The following is a 22096-nucleotide window of genomic DNA, read 5'->3' as shown; positions in this document are numbered from 1 at the left end:
TCTTTGTTTAAAAAAAATCTAATTTTGAATTTTTATATTTTCATATTTGATTGCAATTTCATCCGTTAGTTTTATTGAATCCCCCTTTTTTTTTCATCCTATCTAAAATATCTTTTATTTCCAATCGATTTTTTAAATCTTATTTATTATGAATAAAATTAAAAGTGCTTTTCAAAAGGTTCATAACAGTCAACGTTGGTCAAAACACTCGTTTAGGATTTTCAGAAACAGAAATATCAACTTACATATAATTAAAAACAATAAGGACCAAATTATAATTTACTCCACTAACTATAACTACAAGCAAAGAATTTCCCATCTTGTTTCATTACAAAAGCCTCTCCCAGCCAAAACCTAGAAGAGGAAGACGAGGAGGAGGAGGAGGAGGAAGAGAGCATCAAGAAAAATGCAGAGACTCCTTTCTCTTAGAAATGCCTCATCAAACCTCCCCAAAAAACTCACAAGCAATTCTTCACTTCTCCTCTATCACCCTTATAAAACCTTCACAAAACCAATCCACCATTACCAAAACCATATTTTAAGCTCCTCTCTGACAATCCATTCATGTCAATCATATTCACACCACTATCTTCCAGCTAAAATTCTCCATGGCTCTCTCTCAAAACATTTCTTGTCCATTTTATCGAACACCCATTTCAGGGTTTCAACCAAAAATCTCACAGATTGCAAAGTTGGCTTCTTTATAGCTCGGTTTGCTAGAGGGTATTCTTGGTCCAACCTAAGTCTTGGTTCTAATCGCCGTGGCTGGTAATTTGCATTTTTTTTGCTGTTGCTTCTGCTGTTTTTGAGAAAAATGTCAAGAAAAAGCTTGAGTTTTGGTGCGATTTATTTTGTTAGATGAATAAAAACAATTACTGTCATTTGATTTAGATTACTTTTCTTGTGAGTTGTGATCATAAAAGATTCGTGATTTAGGTTAGAGAGATAAAGCATTAGCAGTAGCCAGTAGCTCTGGCTCAGAAGTAGAGTACGTGTCAACTTTTGGATCGACACCTTCAAAGCCGTAGCTGTTTTCACTGTTCACAAAAGCTCTCATTCTTAACCAGAAATCCATATCTCTCTCTCAACATAGCACTTTGAACTTAGCTTTTAAGGATGGTGATACAAGGTGTGATTTTGTATTGAGCATTTCACTTTAGGCAACCCCCTTGCAAGGAATTTCCTTAACGAAGGCTTATTACTAAATGGTCAATTTAAACCTTGCAAGAGGAAAACTTTACATTTAGAGAGTACTATTTTTGGTTCCGTGCATCCTAGTCCTTCAACTGGAGGATAAGAATATCCATCATTATAGTAAAAAAAATTGCCTCTTATTTTCTGCATTAAACTATGTTTCTAGAAGGTGGAAGAATATTTGGTTTGGTCTATTGGAATAACATTACTGTTTGATTTTTCATTTCATATTAATGCTTAAAGAACAGATGAGAGTAATTAGAGTAATCCCTTATTACAAGGCATTTCTTCTTCCTAGACAAGCCATAATTCTTCATGCTTGTCAATCATTTATTTTCTGCTGTTCGTAGGAGATCATGGTTCAATCGACTATCTGCTGATAATGTGGTTCTGGGATTGATCATAGCCAATGCGGCTGTTTTTATGTTATGGAGGATTGAAGATCAAAAGTTTATGATGGAAAATTTTATGGTGGGTCCTTTGTTTCTTGATTAAATGGTACCAAGTATCAGGAATAATTGATACCAAGCAGATTTTGTTTGCTAAACTCATTAGGTGCTGCCCTCTCCCTAAAGTGCTGGATGCAGAGGCTAACCCTTGACAAATTCTTAATAGAAGTGCAACATTTAGCTGCACTATAAGCATAGTTTTTTGCATTATCGACGAAAGAATTCTTCAGTGGAAAAAATGTTTATTTTCACAGAGTATGCAGGCTAATTTTCTAGCTGTAAATTGTCATGTGACTATAGAATAGAGAATCCAAGAGGAATTCTTTGAAGAATGACACTTAAAAGATGACTCAGTGTTTTAAACTCTCAGTGGTCTGTTTTAAACTCCATTTCCTACTGACTCATTTGATGTGCCCGGAGCAGATTTCATTGGACAATTTCAGAAGTGGGCGTATTCACACCCTTGTTACTTCAGCATTCAGTCATATTGATATTGGGCACATTGCGTTTAACATGATTGGACTTTACTTCTTCGGGACAAATGTATGTTCACATTCCTTGGCAGTTTTTCTTTGTTACAACCTTTTGTTCCGTTAACCGCTACTGTTGAGTTGGTTACTTTTTGATGATTTGAAACCTGATGAGTTATGGAGAATGCAAACCATACAAAGTATCATTATATTCCTCCATTATGACTTTCATTCAAAGTTACACTTAAATATGTTATCTAGAATGATAAGTCACTGATAGGTTCTAGATTCCAACATTCTTGTGTTTTATCATTGGTCCTGCAGATTTTTTTTTTCCTGATATAGGCTGTTAATTTTTCACCAATTATATTTATGATGGATGGTTCATTGTAGCAGATACTTTGTATAAACTATTACCTTTAATTATTATAAACTTTGTACCAGCTAGTGAAATCCAATGCTTCTTGAATATGATAAAATGTTTTCATTCATGCTAATTATTTAAATATATTGCTGAAAGTCCATAATTGAAATTGAGCAAATAAAATTTTCAAAAGGAGAAGAAATAGTTTTTTTCATATTGAGACTCAATCAACCCAAAACCAATTTAGGATGGGATATTTAAAAATATTCTAGCAAATTATTGCATTCTAGATTCTTCTCCAGTAATCGTGATGATATTATCTTATAACTTGCAACAGTAAAATTTCCAAAATATTTTGCACATGCAGCATGTGTCTATCTCGTTTTTGCGCATTTTCTGTTGGACAATGTATTCTTTATCAGTCCTAAAAAATGTATTTGGCTGTGCTGTGCTGTGTTTTGTTCTTTTATTTCTTACTGCCCAGATTGCAAGGACTTTTGGACCTGAATTCTTGTTGAAGTTGTATCTAGCTGGAGCAATTGGTGGCTCAGTGTTCTACTTGCTGCACCATGGCTACATGGATTTATCATCGAAGGTACAATAGTCCTAGCTACATTTCCATTATGATCTGTTATGAAGCAAGTTATGGGAATGATTACTTTGATGGTTTTTATTTTATGAAAATGTGCTTCACAGGAATGTAGATTTTGGCATGATTTTTTACTACAGGTTAAACTATTTGACCTGATTTTTTATGAAGTTAACTAACAGAATAATATATGGTTGTGCGGACGATGACTTGAAAATTCCATTCCATGTGTTAAATAAAAACACATGTAATTTGTGCACTATTTGATTGTTATTGTTGGAATTCTATTTTTAGGATGGAATGATTTAATGATTTTGGCTAACCAGAAATCCTTGATTCTGTTCCCTATTTTTGCTATCTGCAGGGACAGGGAATGTGGGCGAGGGATTCTTCAAGGACTCCAGGACTGGTATGCTTTTGCAACTCTTTTTATCAGATTTCTCTTCTTTCTATTTACATTTTTCTTCAATTATTCAAGTCAAACGACGCTTGAATCCTTGTCCCTTGACTACTTTCATCATTAGCATGACATTACTGTTCATTAAGATTGTTCCTCTGATACTTTGACCCTGTGAACTAATTAATAAACAGCTAGTCGACAGCTAAATGATTGAAATGAAGGAAAGTTTATCATGAAATTTGACAAATGCCAACAATAAGCTAAATGATTGAAATGAAGGAAAGTTCATCATGAAATTTGACAAATGCCAACAATAAATTCAGTGTGGCATTTTTTGGTGGCAAAATTGTTTCACTTCCTGTTGTATATTTTTTAAATTAGTTTCTTGACTCAGAATAATGAACAGCTTCTACTCTCATTTCTGGCCACTTTTCTGTGTTTGTTCCAGAGATAGGAGGAGAGTAACAAAACCTGGATCAGTTTTTCATCATCAAAGGTTGACTAACGAGTATACTTGTGTCATTTAGGGGGCTAGTGGGGCCGTCAATGCTATCATGTTGCTCGATATATTCTTGAATCCTAGAGCTACTCTATACTTCGATTTTATCATACCAGTTCCAGCAATCTTACTGGTAGGCTCCTTTCAATGAACAATCTTTATTTTTTTCAACCCAAGAAATAAGTTTATTCGAGCTAATTTTCAGATGCTTACCATATTATTTTTGACAACTGTCATTCTAGGGTATCTTTTTAATTGGGAAAGATGTGTTGAGGGTAATGGAGGTACATGGATATTAATCCTATGATTTTTCCGCTTCCTTGTACAAATATCTTTTTTTTATTTGTTTGAAAGATTTCAAACCAAAGCAAGCTAAAATGCTGGGTTTCACTTATGTTTTTGCAGGGAAACAGTAACATCTCAGGATCAGCTCACTTGGGAGGTGCTGCAGTTGCAGCTTTAGCTTGGGCTAGAATTAAGCGAGGACGCTTCTGACTACTGGATAAATCTACTAATTTCTGATTCAATCTCTGGTTGATCAATAGGCATTCCTTTCCAAATTTATTCCGTCTTCGGTTGCATTACAGATTGATTGTTAGTAGTGATAAATTTACCATATTTCCTGACACTGTTCATGCCTTAGTATTGGTTAAGAGTTTGAAGTCTCACACTCTTCATCTCCTTTTATCTCCCAGTTGACAGGAAGAAAAATAGATGAGAAGACAATGTGGGGTCTTAGTTTATGGGGCTAGGCTTGCAAGTTTTTAGTTTTGATTGATATCCAAAACATCCCTCTGCTAAGCTTGAGCTGTGAATAACTTAGTTTATGGGGCTAGGCTTGCATGTTTTTAGTTTTGATTGATATCCAAAACACTAGTGGAATCTTGGCAGCTGGGAGAGACGATTCAATGTTATAAAAATAGGCCTTCCTCATGAACAACCAGAGCAGTGCCTTTCTGTTTAATTTCTGTCAGCAAATGAATAGGAAAGCCAGCTAATCTGTAAGCGTGAGAATACAGCTTCCTCGACCTTTTGGCTTTGTCTCTCATGCTTTGTTTAATCGACTATCTGGATTGCACAAGTTTCCTATCAAATCTACAAGCAAAGTGAGTGGCTTTATTGGTCCACCGCACGATCCCTCTTTGCTGCCAATCGCACAAATGTATTGAGAATATATGGCAGGGTCCTCCCATTCATACTTTCTCGCATTTTATAATCACTCTGCTTATTTACCAAGTTATTTATTAAATGAAAGATACATGATTTTTCTAAAAGATAACAATATACTTTATAACTTGTGATTATATTATAATATTAGTGATTCTGACATAATTACATAATAATTCAAGTTAATGAACGATAATATAAATCATTACTTTCTGAAGGCATAATTCTTGGGAAACTAGAGAGGGTTGGTAACAAATCAAACAAGATTTAGGATTAGGGTACAAAAATAAATATAGAAAATTGAAAAATATCTATTATAAAAAAGAGAGATGATTATAAAAAATAATAAAAAATAAGAGGGCTCCAGTGATTCACTGTGCCATCTTTTTTTTTTTTTATCCCTAGGATTTTTGTCATTTTGGTTTTTCAATTTATTTTTCTCTTTATGTGATCCCTTAACGCTGCATTGATTTGATATTAGCCATGATGATTTGGTTTTTATGCCTCCATTTGAGGATCTAACATTGTCGTGAAGTGTTTCATCACTTGGTTGGTGTTTAGCTTAACAAAACAAAATTAAATTTTATTGATCTAAAAGAACTAGAGCTTTATAGGAATTAAATTTGAAGCTTTAACAAGTGATTAGTACATTTTTTTATATAAAATTAGGAATTGGTTTCCACGGTTAGGGGAAGAGTTCATGTCTTTTTTTTTTTTTTTGTTACTTAGCTCTTTTTTAATTTTATTTAGGAATTGGTTTCCACGGTAAGGGGAAGAGTTCATGTCTTTTTCTTTTTGTTACTTAGCTCTTTTTTAATTTTTTTAATTTGATCATTTCACTTAACATTTATTTAAGATTTAACTTGATAATTTATTTTAGTTGTTTAAATTTGGGGTTCCTGCAATGTCAAGGAAATATCTTGGTACTTGGTTGATCCTCAATTTAAAAGAATAAAATAAAATAATGTTACGGAAAACAATTAAAGTTTAAGAGAGCAAAATTAAATCTAAAATAAATATGGTGGGGGTAGGGTAGACAAGAAGGGCAATTTGATTGACATATGCATTTCTCGTGTGGAGGAAGCTCGTCATATTCTAGCAATGTGTATGGCTTTCTTCGAAAGTCAAGTACTGATTTTATTGGGGAGTGTTTGATTTAACTTTTGTGGTTGAGGTTGTGGTTGGGTACAACCCCTTGATGCACAAAACTCAACCACAAAAGCTAATATTTTCTGCTTTTCTTAGCTTTTTAATGGGTCCCACATCCAAACCACAAGTTTCACCACTAAATGGGTCCCACATCCAAACCACGAGTTCCACCACTAACACAAACACACACTTGATAGCGTTGGAAGTAATGCTTTCATGTTATTCAAGATAGGTGACACGTGTTGATAAATAAGCGACATTTTGGTTTTATATCAAATTCTATCCTTATTATTTTATTGTTATTTTTTTGCTTTGGGTTCTTTTTGAAAATTTATTTTTTAAAAAAATTTATTATTTGATATTAACTTAATTAAGAATTAAACTTAATGAATTTTTTTTAAATGGGTGATTATAGTCTTTAACCTGACTCACAAGTTTGAAAAGTCAACATATATTAACAACAATTTTTTTAGATTTTTTTTTAGATTGATTTTATTTTTAAATTATATCCTTCAATATTAGATTTGTTGAAATTTTTGTCATTTTATTTGTTTTCCTTTCTATGAGGTTAACATAGGTTAATATATATATTTTTTAGATTTATTTTTACATTGATTTCTTTTAAAATTTCATCTTTAAACATTAGGTTCATTGAAAATTAGATTTCATTATTTTATGTATTTCATTACCCAAATTATGAATTTGATGAGTTACCTTATATGGAGTTCAATAATTTTTTTAATTTTTTTCTTCAACGTATAGTTTGTTTGAGAATTATATCTTATAATTTTCTTTTTGTTTTTTATTAAGTTATTTTGTTTACATACCTAGTTCACGAGGTTTGGTTTATCTTATTTGCACACCTAGCTCACAAGGTTTGATCTATTTTATTAGTATTTTATTTTTTCTGAGTTTTTTTTGTTGATTGAATTTTTTTTATTCTTCCACTTTTAGATTGTTAAAAATTTTATATATTTATTTTTTATGATGGTATTATAATTTTATCATTTGAATTACAAGTTTGCCTTGAGATTGTATAACTTTTATTTTTATTTTTATTTTTTAATATTAAATTATCTTAAAATTGAGTTTTTTAACATACATTTTTTATTTTTATGTGCTGAACAATGTGATCACGTTTTCTTTTATGTATTGATTTTTTTTATTCCTTAAAATACAGTATTTTCCATGAAAATTGTTTTTCCCGACCGCGATTTAGCGCGAGCCATTATCTCGTATTTCTCTGAAAGCTTTAAAAGGAACAAAAAAATGGAAAGAGCAAGGCACAAGACGTCCAGAAGAAGGGAGTAAAAAGAAAAGAGACAGGTAGAAAGAGAGATGAAAAGGGAGCTGGGTTAGATTCTTAAATGAGCAAAGATAGGAGAAAAAGAAAGAGGAAAAGGAGAAATTAAGTGAGAATGAAGAAGGGAGGAAGATAAAAGAAGCAAAAGACAGCAAATAAATCCGAGGGAGGTATGGATGCAGTTTACTGTTTATTGTTTTTTTAATGACATTCTTGAAGTTAGAAATTTTAGATTTTGAAAACCCTTAAACGTGTTATGCTATTGATTAGTCATGGATCAAAAGGGTTTGTTTTGTTTGTTAAACTTGGTTAAGAAATGAAAAAAGATTCGGAGAATAGTTGGTTTGTTTGTTCTTCGAAAGGAAACTGCAGAAAGTTTGGAGAAGGTGATGAACTTTGGTTCTTAAAGTTTATGAAATTATAATCTTGGTAGTTGTAATTTGTAAAGTGACACTTTGGCCCTTAGCGTGGGAATAAGTTTAATGATTGCCATAATGTTTATAAATATATTTCGATCATCAATTACGATTGCTATGGATATGTGTCTGCAATCAAGAAGAAACTGATGTCCAGGAATGGATGATATGTGGAAGTAATTCTCTTAATAAGGTCAGTAAAGTCCTTGTGTCATTTTGGGAGACATGTATTGTACTCAAGATTTGCACATATTGAGGAGCAGGAAACACTTTTTTAACTTTTTGGAGTTTTAGATGAAGATTCATGGCTCAAGCAGAGCTTGTGATGAATGGAATATCAGCAAACATGTCAAGTTGGTATTAACAATTTAGGAGTTCGGTAATGGAAGAATTGTACTGATATGTTATTCAAAAACTGCAAAGTTTACATGGCTGGAAATGTTATCGAATCCAGTCTCTTGTTTTATATATATACATGTAGAGGTGGAGGCAGTGAATCTTTATGAGGTGTTTGCAGGCTGTTTGGACTGCTGCATATAGCATTAGTTATAGGACTCGCTAAACTTTGAGTGTAAGGTATTTATGGATGAAAGATAATCGTTTTAACTCAAGTTTACACTCCAAGAGATAGATAGATTCTTGAGCTTCCTAGGGAAAGAAAAACAAGAAGGTTATGTCTGATAGTGAATGGTTTTGTTTAGTTGACAGTTAAGCCTAATTTCGTTGCATTATCATGAATAGGTCTCTAGCCACTGAATTATGATGAATAAGGATATGCTGAACAATAAAGGAGTTGAGTTTTATAGAAGAGCACACACACAATGTCTCGTAATAAAAATAGAAATGGTGGCTTTAAGTGGTGAGAGGAAAACTTTTAGTTCATGCCTTTTGATTTCATTAACAAGCCCCATCTCAAAATTTAATTATTAAAGATCTAGATTCTATGGAATTTCTGAAGATAACGGGGAGGGTTATTGAATTTAAAAGAAAATTTCAGATGTTTCAGTGGGGAAGCACTTTTTTTACTCTTTTTTTTTTCTTTTTTTTTTTTTTGGGGGGGGGTGGGGGTGGGTTTGAGGTCCCAACTGATTTTCATGTGCTTATTAGCGAAATGTAATGAAAGGGGTAGGTTCAACAGGCAATAGTAATATTAAACAAATCTTCAATTAAGAAAGACAATAGAGTTATTGTTTTTAAAGGATTCATTTTTCAAATCGCAGGAAGCTTTCACTTTATACTTTTCTATGTTGTTCATAAAATCATGTTCTTTTTTTATATACAATTATTGTTTAAATAAATGTAATAATTTATTTATTTATTTAATATCATTGTTTTATTTAAATAAAACTAAATTTCAATAATGTGGACAATGCACATGGTAAAAATCATTTTCTTTCTTCTTTTTTTAACTCACAGTTTTCTTTATTCTCACGCTGAGTTAAACCCAACCAAGTCTACCACAGAATTCAAGGAATCATGCCCACCCCACCCCAAAATCGCTCTCCAATACAATCAAAGCTGCAATAAACATTTGAATTCTCTCAACATTAACTAGGGTTTGCATCTGCTGTTTATGTTTATGTTCTCTCTAACACTTCCTTCTTCTTTGTAACTAACATTCGTATTTAATTTTCCTGCTTTATTGAACATTGCTTTCATACTTTCCAATTTTGTTGAAGATGATCTTGCTGTGTTTTTTATTTTTTTTTTGCATGTTGAGATGTAATTGGTTGGTGCATTCAATTCCACATTCATAATTAATTCACATCAATAATTTGATTAAAAAACCCATTTTTCTGTGTTTTCAAGATGAATTTGTTAAGCACTTATTTAATTATTTCATTTCCACAGGCAGTTCTGTAGAAAATTGAGGGAGGCTTAGGAAAAGTTGTTGAAATTCTCCAATATGTATGGTCAAGGCAGTTCTAATCCCCAGTCTGGCAGCCAAGGTCCTCAAACACCAATTGCCCCTCCATACTTACACCGTCCACCTCCGCTCTCCCACAGTTTCCAACAAGGCCCTCTACCTCCACGACCTCCTCACACTAGTCAGCCAAGTTTGCCTGGATATCAGCATGTTTCTATGCCCCAACATCTCGCAGTTCAGCAACTTGCACCTGGCAGGACGCCTAACCCGGGTCAGCCTTATTTGCACTCTTCTGCAACTGTTCATGGAAGTGCTCCCATGTCACATGTTTATGCACCTGCGCAGCAAAATTCACAGCATTCTTCCTGTTTAGCATCGGTGCCTTCTCCTCCCCCTCCCTTTGGTTCACACCATCTTGAAATCTCGCCGCCTTATAGAGGTTTGCCTCCTCCACCACCTTCACAAGGTCAGGGGTTTTATAAATCTCCAGTTCATTCGTTGCCAAAACAGCTAGCTGGTGTGCAGGGTCATGTTCCCCCTTCACCTCCCCCACCTTTTCCTCCAACTTCCAGTTTCCTGACTCCTGCTCTCTCTGGGAGTTCTGCTGAGCCTCACGTTGGAAATCCTCAAACGCTTTCCACAGATCCTCCCCCACCCCCACCACCGCCGCCCCTACCACTAACCTCTTCTGCACCATCCATTCCACCTCTGCATAACTCCCACATGATGCCATTATCTGCACCCATGCTAGATGGTTCCATTCCACAATTTTACTCTGATTTTGCTTCCAATTCCTCCAAACCTTCTTGTGATAAATTGGGCCCTACTAGTTCCGCCAATGAAGTCATTCCTCTCAATCAAGGTGGACATAATGTTCTCATGCATGATGACAACTTATATCTGGAAGGTGGAAGTGGTGCTGGGGTGTGTTTTAAATTGAATGAAGGAAAGACTTTTTCTGAACCCAGTCATTTGATGGATGCAGTTGGATCCCACATGTCTTCTGACTCTGATATGGAGATGGAAGGTTAGTACCTTATTGGTATTTTCTCAGTCTACTTCATAAGGTGTTTGTTTTCTGATGTTTGCTAAGTTAATTATGTTTCTCATATGTCTCTATCCCTCTCTTTGAAGCATTTAAATCTCATAAAACCTATGATCTGTTGTTTATGTTAATTTTTCAATGTTAAAGAGAAAACGAGATGCCTGACTGTTTCTCATTTACATCATGATACTGATGTATGACCAAGATGCAAAATATCTATGATTCTTGTAAATTTGTTGTTTCTCTCCAATTTTTTTTAAAGAAATCTTTCCTTGGTTTTATTTTATTGATTTATTTATTTAAATTCAATCTTAAACTTAAGGTAATTTATCTAGTGGATATGGTTTGCTGTTTGGTTGTCGTATGTCAATGTGACACCAAGCAGCTACTCCCCATGCTATTTTGTCTAGAAGTAATAGATTGGTGCTGTGGATGATGTTTCATTGAAATGCTTGTTAGTTTGTAGATGAAAAGATTTCATGTTGAATGACCTGAACAGATGATCCAATTTGGAGGAGTTTTTGTAATTGTTTATTTTATTTGTATGTACTTTTATGGATGAATCATATTTTGTTTTTGCATTGCGGGTATTAGTTATTCATTCACCTCATCATTTGTTTCTCACTCATTGGCGAGTTGTTTTCAGATGACATTACACAGTCTGACAATGACCAGGCAGTAAATTACCCTGTTGGAGGTCAAACTCATGGTAATCATTTGATAGCTGGAGCATTTGATGTAAGAGAGCAGTTGCATGAACTGCAGAGTTCAGCACAATCTGACGCTTCGGCAATGGTTTTATCTCTCTCTGGCTCCTCAAGGCTGAATAATGGTGAACAAGGTAAATGTTTCACCCACACACTAGTTTTCCCTCCTTGGACAGTCTCTTCCTAATTTTTCTCCTTAGATAACTGGTTTGGATCAATGAACATCAATATCATCATTAGAACAATACAAACGAAGGCAAGGGGATATATTTTGTCCAATGGGATTTTACGAAACACCTAATTGATTGTCAAAATAAAGTATCAATACATCATTATATCATTATTATATAGTTTAGAAGTGATATTAGTAGCTTATTTTATGTTATTTAGGGTTTTAGTTTAGAAGTGATATCAGTAGCTTATTTTATGTTATTTAGGGTTTTATCCAGTGTATAAATGAAAAGTATGAAAAAAAGAGAGGAAATTAACCTATATTTTAGGATTCATTATAAAAAAGCTTATTTTTAGGAATTAATAATTTCCTTTTTTAATTTTACCAATATTGGTCTTTTTCTGAATTAGAAATGGGATTGGATTTACTTATTAGTATTGGTAGTATACTGTAATATTAGCAATGTATTAAGGGTATAATAATAAATCAAAAGTTTTTAAGTAGTTCGTGCTTTTATATATATTATGGATTATTTATTGCAAAGCTTTAATAGCACATGCCGGTGGTTATATTGAGTTATTTGCTGGCCTGAAACTTTAGAACGTTTATCGTTGTGTGGTTCTCATGTAGATTGCTCATGTTAGTTGTACAGGAATAACTTGTACACCTGTTCCGTGCCTTAAGTTTAGAGTTAATCTTGTTTCCAATTACAGGCTCAAAACTCATCAATTGTTATAACCAATTGACATCTGGGGAGTCAGTTTCTGAAGTTCATAGCCCAGTCATTAATTCAGCAGGAGCTGATGAAAAAAGTTCATCAAGGATCATGTCAGCTGCTGGATGCATCTATTCTGATAAATATTCTGGTGAAGTTTTTAAAGGAAGCAGCCCATTCAAACTTGTTCAAGATTATGCTTCTGAGGATTGCTCAGAAAATACTGAGGAGCCCTGTTTGAAAGATGACATTCCTCAAACTGCCTCAGACTTGGTTACTGTTGGCTCTGAAGATCTGCAGCAGCAACAATCACCCTATGGTTTGGATTGCTCTGCTATTGATAACGTGTATGGTCTATCTGGAAAGGTGGGTTCTTCATCTAGACTCCCACCAGATATTCTGGACTCAAATCAGCCATCTCACCCGCCAGATTTTGGAGCAAAAAATTCAGCTCACCTGAATTCTTATCCAACTAGTTTTGAGCAGCCGCTCAACTCCGGATTCAGTTCTGATGTTGTAAGGCAAGAAAAGGTTCCATCCTGTTCTTGTAAGGATGATCATTCTTCATGTTTGAACCATGCTTCACTTGATGGACAAGGTGTCAGTGTTGGAACAAGACATCCAATACCTTCGCCCAGTTCTGCCAGGGGGGTTGCACAAATCATTCCTAGCTCAGGAGGTGATCAATATGATCCGTTTTTAGACAGCATCGAGCCAACTTCAAACTCATTTAAGAGACTTGATCACATTCAGAAGTGGGAATCCATTGACACTGATGTTATGCCAAGGTTTAGTGCCTCAAACAAATCTTTGGATGTGGAAGAAAACAAGAAAGAAGTTAGAGGCATTGTGGTTTCCACATCTCTTGATAATGAGGAGTTTGGTGAGATTGCAGATGCAGAAGTGGGTGATATTGAGAATCAGAGCCAGAGTACTCCTGTTGTAGTGAATGTGAATATGGGTGATATGGAGATTGATCAGATTAAGTCTCCAAAGAAGAGCAAAAAGAGCAAGGAGTCCAGATCAATGAAGCTCTTTAAGGTTACCCTTGCAGATTTTGTCAAGGACGTTTTAAAGCCATCATGGCGACAGGGTAACATGAGTAAGGAAGCATTTAAGACTATTGTCAAGAAGACGGTTGATAAGGTTGCAGGAGCAATGAAGAGCCATCAAATACCCAAGTCCAAGGCAAAAATAGATCATTACATTGACTCATCGCAACATAAATTAACAAAACTTGTGATGGTAAATCCTTCTTTCTTTTACCTTGAAACTGATATGTGAAAGAGTTTTCTCATGACACAAATACACACACAAACAAGCTCATTTAATAATGGTTTCTATTCAAGTGGCAAAGACAGTTGATATTTATATTTATGGCCTTATGTGTATGAAAACTGAAGCGGCAGATGATTAGAAAGGGTTTCTTTAAGAAATATCACATTTGATGCATGTTATCTAGCACTATGAATCTCACATGATACACATTCAATGATAGGTTTCCCATAACCTCATGGCTCTGCTTATGATTCTACTGATTGAAACATCAATTTCTTACTACCAAAAAAAGTACGATCATGATAGTGGTTATTGTCATTATAGAACTTAGAAGTCATGGGTGGGAAACAGGCATAGATGCGTGCCTGATGCAGCTTGACAACTTTCCACTGAAAGGGAAAGTGCAGAACATGAATTCTTAACCATTAGCCATTTCTATCTAGTAATGTTTTCAGAGGGACCTAGGAGTTAGGATTTGTTGTCGTGTAGTTTTTTTAACTCTCTACAATGAATTGTACAGTTGTATTTAATTTATCAAGGGAAGGTAGGGTTGCACCAACAACCTTCCACAAAAATTGTCCCATACTATTGAAAAATCACATAAAGTGCAGACACAAAATATCATTCCTAGTGATTGAGACCATCATGAATAGTATTTCAAAATATGATTGAAACTTCTTTTTTGCAAATGGACAAGTTCTGGGACACCAAACAGGGAAATTTGTGGGAGTTGCGACTTCAAAAGGATGTTTTATGCATGATTAGATTCTATATGGTCGTTAATTATGCTCTTTTTTTTTTCCTTGGCAATACCATTTTCACATTTTGTTCTGCAGGGTTATGTTGATAAGTATGCCAAAGGGTAAAAGTTGATATCAGCAATGGTTTCTGGTTAAAGATTTTGATTTTGCTTGCTTTCTGGGACTAGTGTCAATGGAGCTGCAGAACAATCTAGAATTGGTTGCAGAGTGCAGAGCTGTGACAATAGATAGGAAAAAAAATGATGGCACAAGTAGATTCCTTGTATTTTGTGAAGTTTGCACCTGCCAAAAAAAAGAACAACATATTAAGGTCCATGACCAGATGAACTCAGTTACAACATATTCCAACTTCAAGGATATTCTTAAAAGCCTCCAAAATGCGCATGTAATGTGCTTTCTTTAAAAGAAATGTTGCATGTATTTTTTGATTTGGAGCTATTTTGTACTTATATTTGATCGATTTGTTTGTTGTGTAATCATTGCAAGGAGTGAGGAAGCCAAATTGGAAGCATAAATATAAAAAACTTTAGATTTAGTAAGAGAAGAAAAATAATTCTGGTGTTAATTTGCATGAGATATTCTTAGGGTCCTGAATCGTCTCCTTGATTTGTCACATATCTTGGAATATGATTTCCTAGTCAACTAGAAAAAATTAATTATCCTTCTTTTTTTCGTCCTCAAAGTATTATATCTATGCATGTTTTGGACAACTCCAACGTTTGATGAATAAACAGGTGCTGCAGCGTTAACTTGGACTTCTAATGATAAGACTGATGTACATAATGTTAGCAAGTAACATGTGTATATTGTCTTTACGGTCCCTAATCACTATAGAATTGCAGTAAAGACATGTGTATATTGTCTTTACGTTCCCTAATCACTATAGAATTGCAGTAAAGGTAATAAGCAAATATTTGACTGCAACCATGAATTATGTGACAGCGATTGGTAACTTTGATTTTTTCATCAATTGAAGCATGATCATAGGTCAAATAAATCTATAACTGTAACCATGCATCTGATTGTTGGTTGCACAGATTTTCACTACTTTATCTGATCCTCCCCACCCCCCACCCACCCACCCCTTGTTTGCAGCCCTACTGCAACAGAGAGATCATCGAGCAGTCCTTTTCAAGAAATGGAGCAGAAGCATTCTTCAGAGCATGCAGTCAGCAAACCTCTCGCATGTTCATGTTCTCTGTTCTGTGAGTAGAATCTTTCAGTAGAATTGGATTGTTATAGTGAATTGTGAGATTGATGACTTTATTGAATTACAAGAATTGAGACTTATTAATATATTTTGAATGCATGAGATGCTGCTGTTTTGCTTCTCTTTATTCCTTCCCTAGAATGGTGATGCATACATGTTTTGATGAGAATTCTGGAACATTTTATTCTTGTAAATCATGTTATAAATGGGTATTTCAATCTTGAATTGCATTGTGACTGGTTGTATGGTCTATTTTCCTTTATGTCTGATAGTTATCTGATATTGTGATGGCTTCCTTAATTTAGTTTCTAATTCATAAAGCGACCTTGATTATTTTTTCAATAAATGCTTCCTACTCAACCTTCGTTTTATGATTCTCACATAAATTGTATTCTTGGTCGAGGAAATATCCTGAGAATTGTGATTGTGCTCGGCCTCAGCGAGATGAAATCAAGTTACACTGGATTATTAATTACTGTATGCTTTGACAATGAAGTGGGATTTCATTTAGGTTTGTTCAATGAAGCCGAGGTTATGAATTTATAGAATGTTTGCTGTAATGAGGTGCGTCATCTCCATTGGAATGCTTTGTTGCTTACCAGTAATACAGAATTTGGCAATCTTTCAACTGCAGTGGAGCTCGTTACGCGAACCCCTTGTTCTTACATCTTACACAGAGGGAAGAAAAAAGAAAACCCTTTGGAGCAATGTGGGAGGGTGGCGATTTTAGGAAGTTTTACATTTGGCCTTTCTCTGTAAATATTTCAGTTAAGAGACCTGTTGGGCATGCATGTGACTTATGAGAGAAATGGCTGCCGGATCTTAGGATCTTGCAAAAAGTAAAATGCAACTGTTGGCTTGCCGTACTGGACATGGAATCAGAAGCTTTTTAGTTTCATATGATTACCCTTCCTTATTTCCTTTCCTTTCCTTTTCTTTTCTTCATTTTTTCTTTTTACTGTGACAGTGTTAGATGTTAATATTATGATGTTACAAGATGGTTTTTGTTACTTTTTTTCTTATTATATTTTAATTATTCTAGAAAAAAATATATTATTGGAAGAGAAATTACATGAAGAGTACGGTAACTTTTGGAAACCATGCAAGAGGAGGAATTGGAATCAAAGTCAACACAAGGGCATTCCAATATTAAAAATGTTTAAGAATAAATAACATTAAGTTATTTTGAGAAAACAAAATTTTTGAAAATGTTTAGGTGAGCATGATAGTGATGCATCAATTATAAAGTTGTTGCTTTTCATGAGAACAAAAGGGGGAGAGGACATATATATATATATATAATGACGAATATAATCACCCAATAATTGAGCCTAGCGGGAGATCTTTCATTACCTTAAAATGACACGGGCACAAGATTTTGTAGGTATAAATCACTATTAGAATAATGAATTTTTTGGGTGTGTATTTTTGTGTGATGAAACTTATTTTCTTGGAGGGTTTTTATAAATAATTTAGATAAATAAATTGTTAGAAAAAATGTAATGACTTATCAAAACCCAAAAAAAAACCGACCTAAGAGATTTCCTAGATAGAAGGATAAGGACTATACAAAGTAAAAAGGAGACTATATAAGCTAACAAGTCCTGATCAACTACTCATCGGGAAGGAATTGCCTGGTCTGACTTTCCTTTATTTCCCTCGAACTACAGAGAGGGAGATTGAAAGAAAAAGATTCTTCCTTTGGAATCTCGCGCACCAACCCAAGAAGAAAAAGTAGACACGAGCAAAACCCACTATTTCTCCTTTTCTAGAGATACTATAAAGAATTAAAGATAAACAACGAAAGGGGTTCTCTTGAAACCCAAAAAGATTCGATCTTTATAGAGAAAAACTCATTCTGATTCTGGTTTTTAACAATGAGTAGAGACGATGATGATCCAGGAGAAAACGGAGATCGGTCAAAGCCACCAATATCATCAGGGCCTTATAAATGCTTGACAGACTTTCACAAAGATCTATTGGCAGGTGCATTCCTGGGAGGGGTAATGCATACAACAGTGGCGCCAATTGAGAGGGCAAAGGTGCTGTTACAAACTCAAGAAAGCAATTTGGCAATTGTAGGGAGTGGACGCAGGAAATTCAAAGGAATGGTTGATTGTATTGTTCGTACAGTTAAAGAAGAAGGGATTCTTTCGCTTTGGAGAGGCAATGGCAGTAGTGTGATTAGATATTACCCTTCTGTTGCTCTTAATTTCTCTCTTAAGGTGAGTAAAGTTGGGTTCTTTTTGGTTTGTGGGTAAGGTGTTTGATGAAATGTGTCCGTGGGAATATGGGGTGGTTTGTTTTTATAGTATTTTGGGTGTTTTTGGTATTTGATGATGGTTCTTGATGTGTGTGTGAAATGTTTGATATATGAGTATATGAATATTGCAACGATTGATTTCACTTCGTGTTAAGTGGAATGTTGTCTTTTATGATTGTAAGGGACGGTTCTTTATTTTAGTTGGTGTTTGTCATGTTGTAATTTTAACAATGTAAAACCTTGAAGTTAGAAAGAAATAGGATTATTTTAACATGGGATGATAGGAATGTTGTCTTTTATGATTGTAAAGGATGGTTCTTTATTTTAGTTGGTGTTTGTCATGCTGTAATTTTAACAACGTAGAATCTTGAAGTTAGAAAGAAATGGGAGGATTATGAACTTGGGCTGATAGGATTTGATGGGAAAGGATCTTTGGAACTGATTGCTGCCAGTAGTGGAATGAGGATTTTAGAGTTTAGGGAAAATCTTGATAACAGAATTTTGGTACAGTTGAATTTGGAGAAATTTTAAGCAATTTTCTAGAAGAAGGATCCTGCTAATTTTAAAAATAAAAGGAGAATGAAATTCATGCATAAGTTGTCAATTGGGAATTGGAAATCAAAATGTTCACCAACTAGAGACTTCCTGGCTATACATTGACTTCATAGATTCATTATGTCATCTAAAATAGTTGGATAGATTTTGAGGTTTTGGTGAATTAACTTGGGATGTATAAATTGGGAGAAGATCCTGGAGTGAGCTTTTGCAAGGAATCAAAGAAACGCTGTTTGGAGAGATAAGGTGGCATGAGCTTTAATTACAGGTGCACTGGTTTTTGCAAGACGGTGAAATGAAGATCCAAGAACTACTATGTTGCAAAAAAGGATAGCAAAGGGAGTTTAATTACAAATAAACTTTAGATATTAACAGGTGTGTTGAATGCATTAAAGGCTGAATAAAACCTCTTACTGATATTTTTAGGTTGGCTTTTGACCTTTTCTTTTCCGCCATTGTAAATTTGTAAAGGCTTGGACATGTTCTTGCAATCTTACGGTAATGCTAAGTTTGCCTAAGCTTTTTCTTAGGACATTCAGACAGCTTAACTGCATACCACACACTACTTTTTTGTTGATTGCAAGATGTGACAAATAGGACTGGTCTATCTTCGCTGGCTGAGATCTTCTCAGAACTTTTAAGATATGGAAAATGCTTCCCCAACTAGAGAGTTCCTGGCTATGCATTTACTCCATAGATTCATTGTGTCATCTAAAATAGTTGGATAGATTTTGAAATTTTGGTGAATTAACTTTGGATTTATAATTTGTGAGAAGATCCTGGGGTGAGCTTTTGCAAGGAATGAAAGAAACACAGTTTAGAGAGATAAGGTGGCATGGGATTTAATTACAGGTCCATTGATTTGTGCAAGATGGTTGAAACAAAGATCCAAGAATTACTATGTTGCACAAAAGGAGAGCAAAAAGAGTTTAATTAAGCACAAACAAACTTTAGATATTAACAGGTGTATTGAATGCATTGGAGGCGGAATAAAACCTCTTACCAATGTTTTTAGGTTGGCTTTTGACCTTTTCTTTTCCACAAATGTAAGCGTTTAAAGGTTTGATCATGCTCTTGCAACCTCATGGTAACACTAAGTTTGCCGAAGGTTCTTCTCAGGACATGCAGATAGCTAAACTGCATACCACTCACTAATTTTTTCTTGATTGCAAGATGTTATAAATAGGATTGGTATATTTTAGCTGGCTGAGTTCTTCCCAGAACTTCTAAGATATGGAAAATGACTTTTTCCTTGAAATAGTATTTTGGTAGCTGGTCTCTTTGAGACATACAATGTCATTATCCATGGCATGAGAAAATTTAATAATGCAATAGAAGATAATAATAGGGATTCTAACTTATTTGGCTGCATAAAAGGAAGTGATCTTTTACTTTGATGATTGATATCAAAGTTTCAAGTGAATTAGGATCATCTCCATTTCGTGTTATGCTGCCATGACCTCATGGTTGTTAATTTCTATTGCAGGATCTCTATAAAAACATCTTGCATAACAGAAACCATCCAAATGGTCCTTTTCTGTCTAGCACACCTGCCAACTTCACTGCGGGTGCTGCAGCTGGCTGTACAACACTGATTTTAATCTACCCGCTTGATATAGCACACACCCGCCTTGCTGCTGACATTGGAAGAACTGATGCTCGGCAATTTCGAGGTATTTTTCATTTCCTGACTACTGTATACAATAAAGATGGGATTCGAGGAGTGTACAGAGGGCTTCCTGCCTCTCTTCAAGGAATGGTAGTTCACAGGAGTCTATATTTTGGTGGGTTTGATACAATGAAGGAGAGTTTGTCTGGAGAAGCAGCTAAACCTGAATTGCCATTGTGGAAGCGTTGGGTGGTGGCTCAGATAGTCACGACATCAGCTGGGTTGATGTCATATCCACTGGATACAGTTCGAAGGCGAATGATGATGCAATCTGGTCTGGAACAACCAATGTATAATAGCACACTTGATTGCTGGAGGAAAATTTATAGGGTAGAGGGGGTGGCTTCTTTCTATCGTGGGGCAGTTTCAAATGTGTTTAGGAGTACTGGTGCTGCTGCCATTTTGGTTTTGTATGATGAGGTCAAGAAGTTCATGAAATGGGGTGGCTTGTAGCAGGAAGTAGTAGTTTTGGTTAGTTTTTCATCTCAACCGAAGGATTGGAGTAAATGAGGCGATACGGTTTATAGAAGGAAAATATTGTGAAATGCAAAAGAGTTCCATACAGCTAAACGATAGCAACCTTACCTTTATTTTTTGTTACCAGTTAAAAAGGTTGAATGTGATTGATACAGATTTTGTATACCTAGTTGATTCTTGGTAATCACCTGTTTTTTTTTTTTTTTTTTTTTTTTATCGTCAAGTAAATTGGCTGCAGAGGTATATCATCTTGGAGAAGGTGGACTTGGAATACGAAGTACTGAGATTTTCCAGAGCTTTTTTGTTAATTGATTATGGATCTCATGGGCCTAGGTATCCTGTTTTGGGCCTCGGGGCCCTGTTTTAACAAAAATAAAAACTTTATTAGAAAAACACTAGGCCCTTCTCCTGTGCCCCGTTGCAGAAGAGATAATGATAATAAAATTTAAAGTTTTATTCATTTACTTAAAATTAATTTTTTTAAAAAATAAATTTTAGAAAAATGAATTATTTTTTGATATTTAATTGTGTAATGAAAAAAAATTGGAAAATATTTTTTAGTATTTGGTTATGTCATGGAAAATAAGATGAAAAATAATTTTTTAACGTTTTATTTTTCTCAAGTGTATTAAAATAATGAGGAACAAATCTTATAAATTAAAAAGTTGAATGAAAATGAAATTAAAAAAAATATATAATTTTATAAATTATCTCAAAAAATAAATAATAATCAAAATAATAGAGATCAAATCTAAAAAATAAAAAAATATAAGATGAAAAAAAATTAAAATAATACTAATAAATATTTCATAAATTATTTCAAATAAAATAAGTCACAATCAAAAGAATAAAGACCAAATTTGATAGATAAAAATTTTTAATAAAAAAAATAATAAGAAAAAAATAAATAATAATTATAAAAATAAGAACTAAAGTTAATATAAAAATTAAATTTTAAGAGATGAAATTGAAAAATAAATATTTAAAACAAAATATATATAAAAATCAAAAGTTTGAGGACCAAATTTGATATAATTAGCAAATAATATGATATTTTTAAATTTTTCACAACTTCTGAAAAGTTTTTTCCACCTAAATTTTCCAGGAAAACAATTTTCTCAAAACCAAACTAAATTTTTCTTTCACTAGAAAATATTTTTCATTGTTCAACTTTTTTGATGGCAAACAAATACAGGAAAGTTTAGAAAGTAGTTTTCTGAAAACTACTTTCCAGAAAATAAACATAGCCTAAGAAATAATAATAATAAAAAAGTATACATGAAAAAAACAAAACTCGTGCATGCGGGGTAAAAAAACAACCTTGGATGACTTTTCTTTTTTAAAAAATAAAAATATAAAAAAATCATAAAACGAATA

General features: G+C 34.0%; 3 protein-coding genes across 9 annotated transcripts; all 3 read left to right on the top strand.

The window, feature by feature from the left end:
• The first annotated feature begins 335 nt into the window (after positions 1-335).
• LOC105122183 (rhomboid protein 1, mitochondrial-like) lies at positions 336-4640 on the top strand. The gene is made up of 8 exons (XM_011021130.1): positions 336-768; positions 1545-1665; positions 2067-2186; positions 2962-3072; positions 3431-3475; positions 3994-4098; positions 4208-4249; positions 4371-4640. Exons 1-8 carry the CDS (start codon positions 407-409, stop codon positions 4458-4460), a joined length of 996 nt encoding a protein of 331 aa, XP_011019432.1. The 5' UTR covers positions 336-406; the 3' UTR covers positions 4461-4640.
• A 2827-nt stretch (positions 4641-7467) lies between these two features.
• On the top strand, positions 7468-16681 carry LOC105122182 (uncharacterized). 7 transcript variants are annotated; one of them, XM_011021126.1, is made up of 6 exons: positions 7468-7754; positions 9852-10894; positions 11559-11753; positions 12505-13751; positions 15641-15750; positions 16390-16681. In XM_011021126.1, the coding sequence occupies exons 2-6, from the start codon at positions 9907-9909 to the stop codon at positions 16556-16558; spliced, it is 2709 nt and encodes a 902-aa protein (XP_011019428.1). In that variant the 5' UTR covers positions 7468-7754; positions 9852-9906; the 3' UTR covers positions 16559-16681. The 7 variants fall into 7 exon arrangements, 4 of the variants coding, with proteins under 4 accessions (XP_011019428.1, XP_011019430.1, XP_011019431.1 ...); XM_011021128.1 differs by having other exon boundaries at positions 7469-7754; positions 15655-15750; XR_841654.1 differs by having other exon boundaries at positions 7470-7754; positions 15655-16266; positions 16390-16659.
• Positions 16682-17272: 591 nt separating this feature from the next.
• LOC105122181 (probable ADP,ATP carrier protein At5g56450) lies at positions 17273-20919 on the top strand. Its single transcript, XM_011021124.1, has 2 exons — positions 17273-17980; positions 20060-20919. The coding sequence occupies exons 1-2, from the start codon at positions 17633-17635 to the stop codon at positions 20693-20695; spliced, it is 984 nt and encodes a 327-aa protein (XP_011019426.1). The 5' UTR covers positions 17273-17632; the 3' UTR covers positions 20696-20919.
• Positions 20920-22096: the final 1177 nt, after the last annotated feature.

The sequence above is a fragment of the Populus euphratica genome, unplaced genomic scaffold (assembly GCF_000495115.2).
Source record: "Populus euphratica unplaced genomic scaffold, PopEup_1.0 scaffold19.1, whole genome shotgun sequence".
Classification (NCBI taxonomy): domain Eukaryota; kingdom Viridiplantae; phylum Streptophyta; class Magnoliopsida; order Malpighiales; family Salicaceae; genus Populus; species Populus euphratica.
Note: the sequence above shows the minus strand (reverse complement) of the source record. Positions and strands in the feature narration are given on the sequence as shown.

Excerpts from the sequence above, each read along its gene's own strand:
- LOC105122183 (XM_011021130.1), top strand. The coding sequence starts at position 407 with ATGCAGAGACTCCTTTCTCTTAGAAATGCCTCATCAAACCTCCCCAAA. Across the intron at positions 2,187-2,961 it reads TTTACTTCTTCGGGACAAAT|ATTGCAAGGACTTTTGGACC; the intron begins GTATGTTCACAT and ends CTTACTGCCCAG. Across the intron at positions 3,073-3,430 it reads ACATGGATTTATCATCGAAG|GGACAGGGAATGTGGGCGAG; the intron begins GTACAATAGTCC and ends TGCTATCTGCAG.
- LOC105122182 (XM_011021126.1), top strand. The coding sequence starts at position 9,907 with ATGTATGGTCAAGGCAGTTCTAATCCCCAGTCTGGCAGCCAAGGTCCT. Across the intron at positions 11,754-12,504 it reads GCTGAATAATGGTGAACAAG|GCTCAAAACTCATCAATTGT; the intron begins GTAAATGTTTCA and ends TTCCAATTACAG. Across the intron at positions 15,751-16,389 it reads ATGTTCATGTTCTCTGTTCT|TGGAGCTCGTTACGCGAACC; the intron begins GTGAGTAGAATC and ends TTTCAACTGCAG.
- LOC105122181 (XM_011021124.1), top strand. The coding sequence starts at position 17,633 with ATGAGTAGAGACGATGATGATCCAGGAGAAAACGGAGATCGGTCAAAG. Across the intron at positions 17,981-20,059 it reads CTCTTAATTTCTCTCTTAAG|GATCTCTATAAAAACATCTT; the intron begins GTGAGTAAAGTT and ends TTTCTATTGCAG.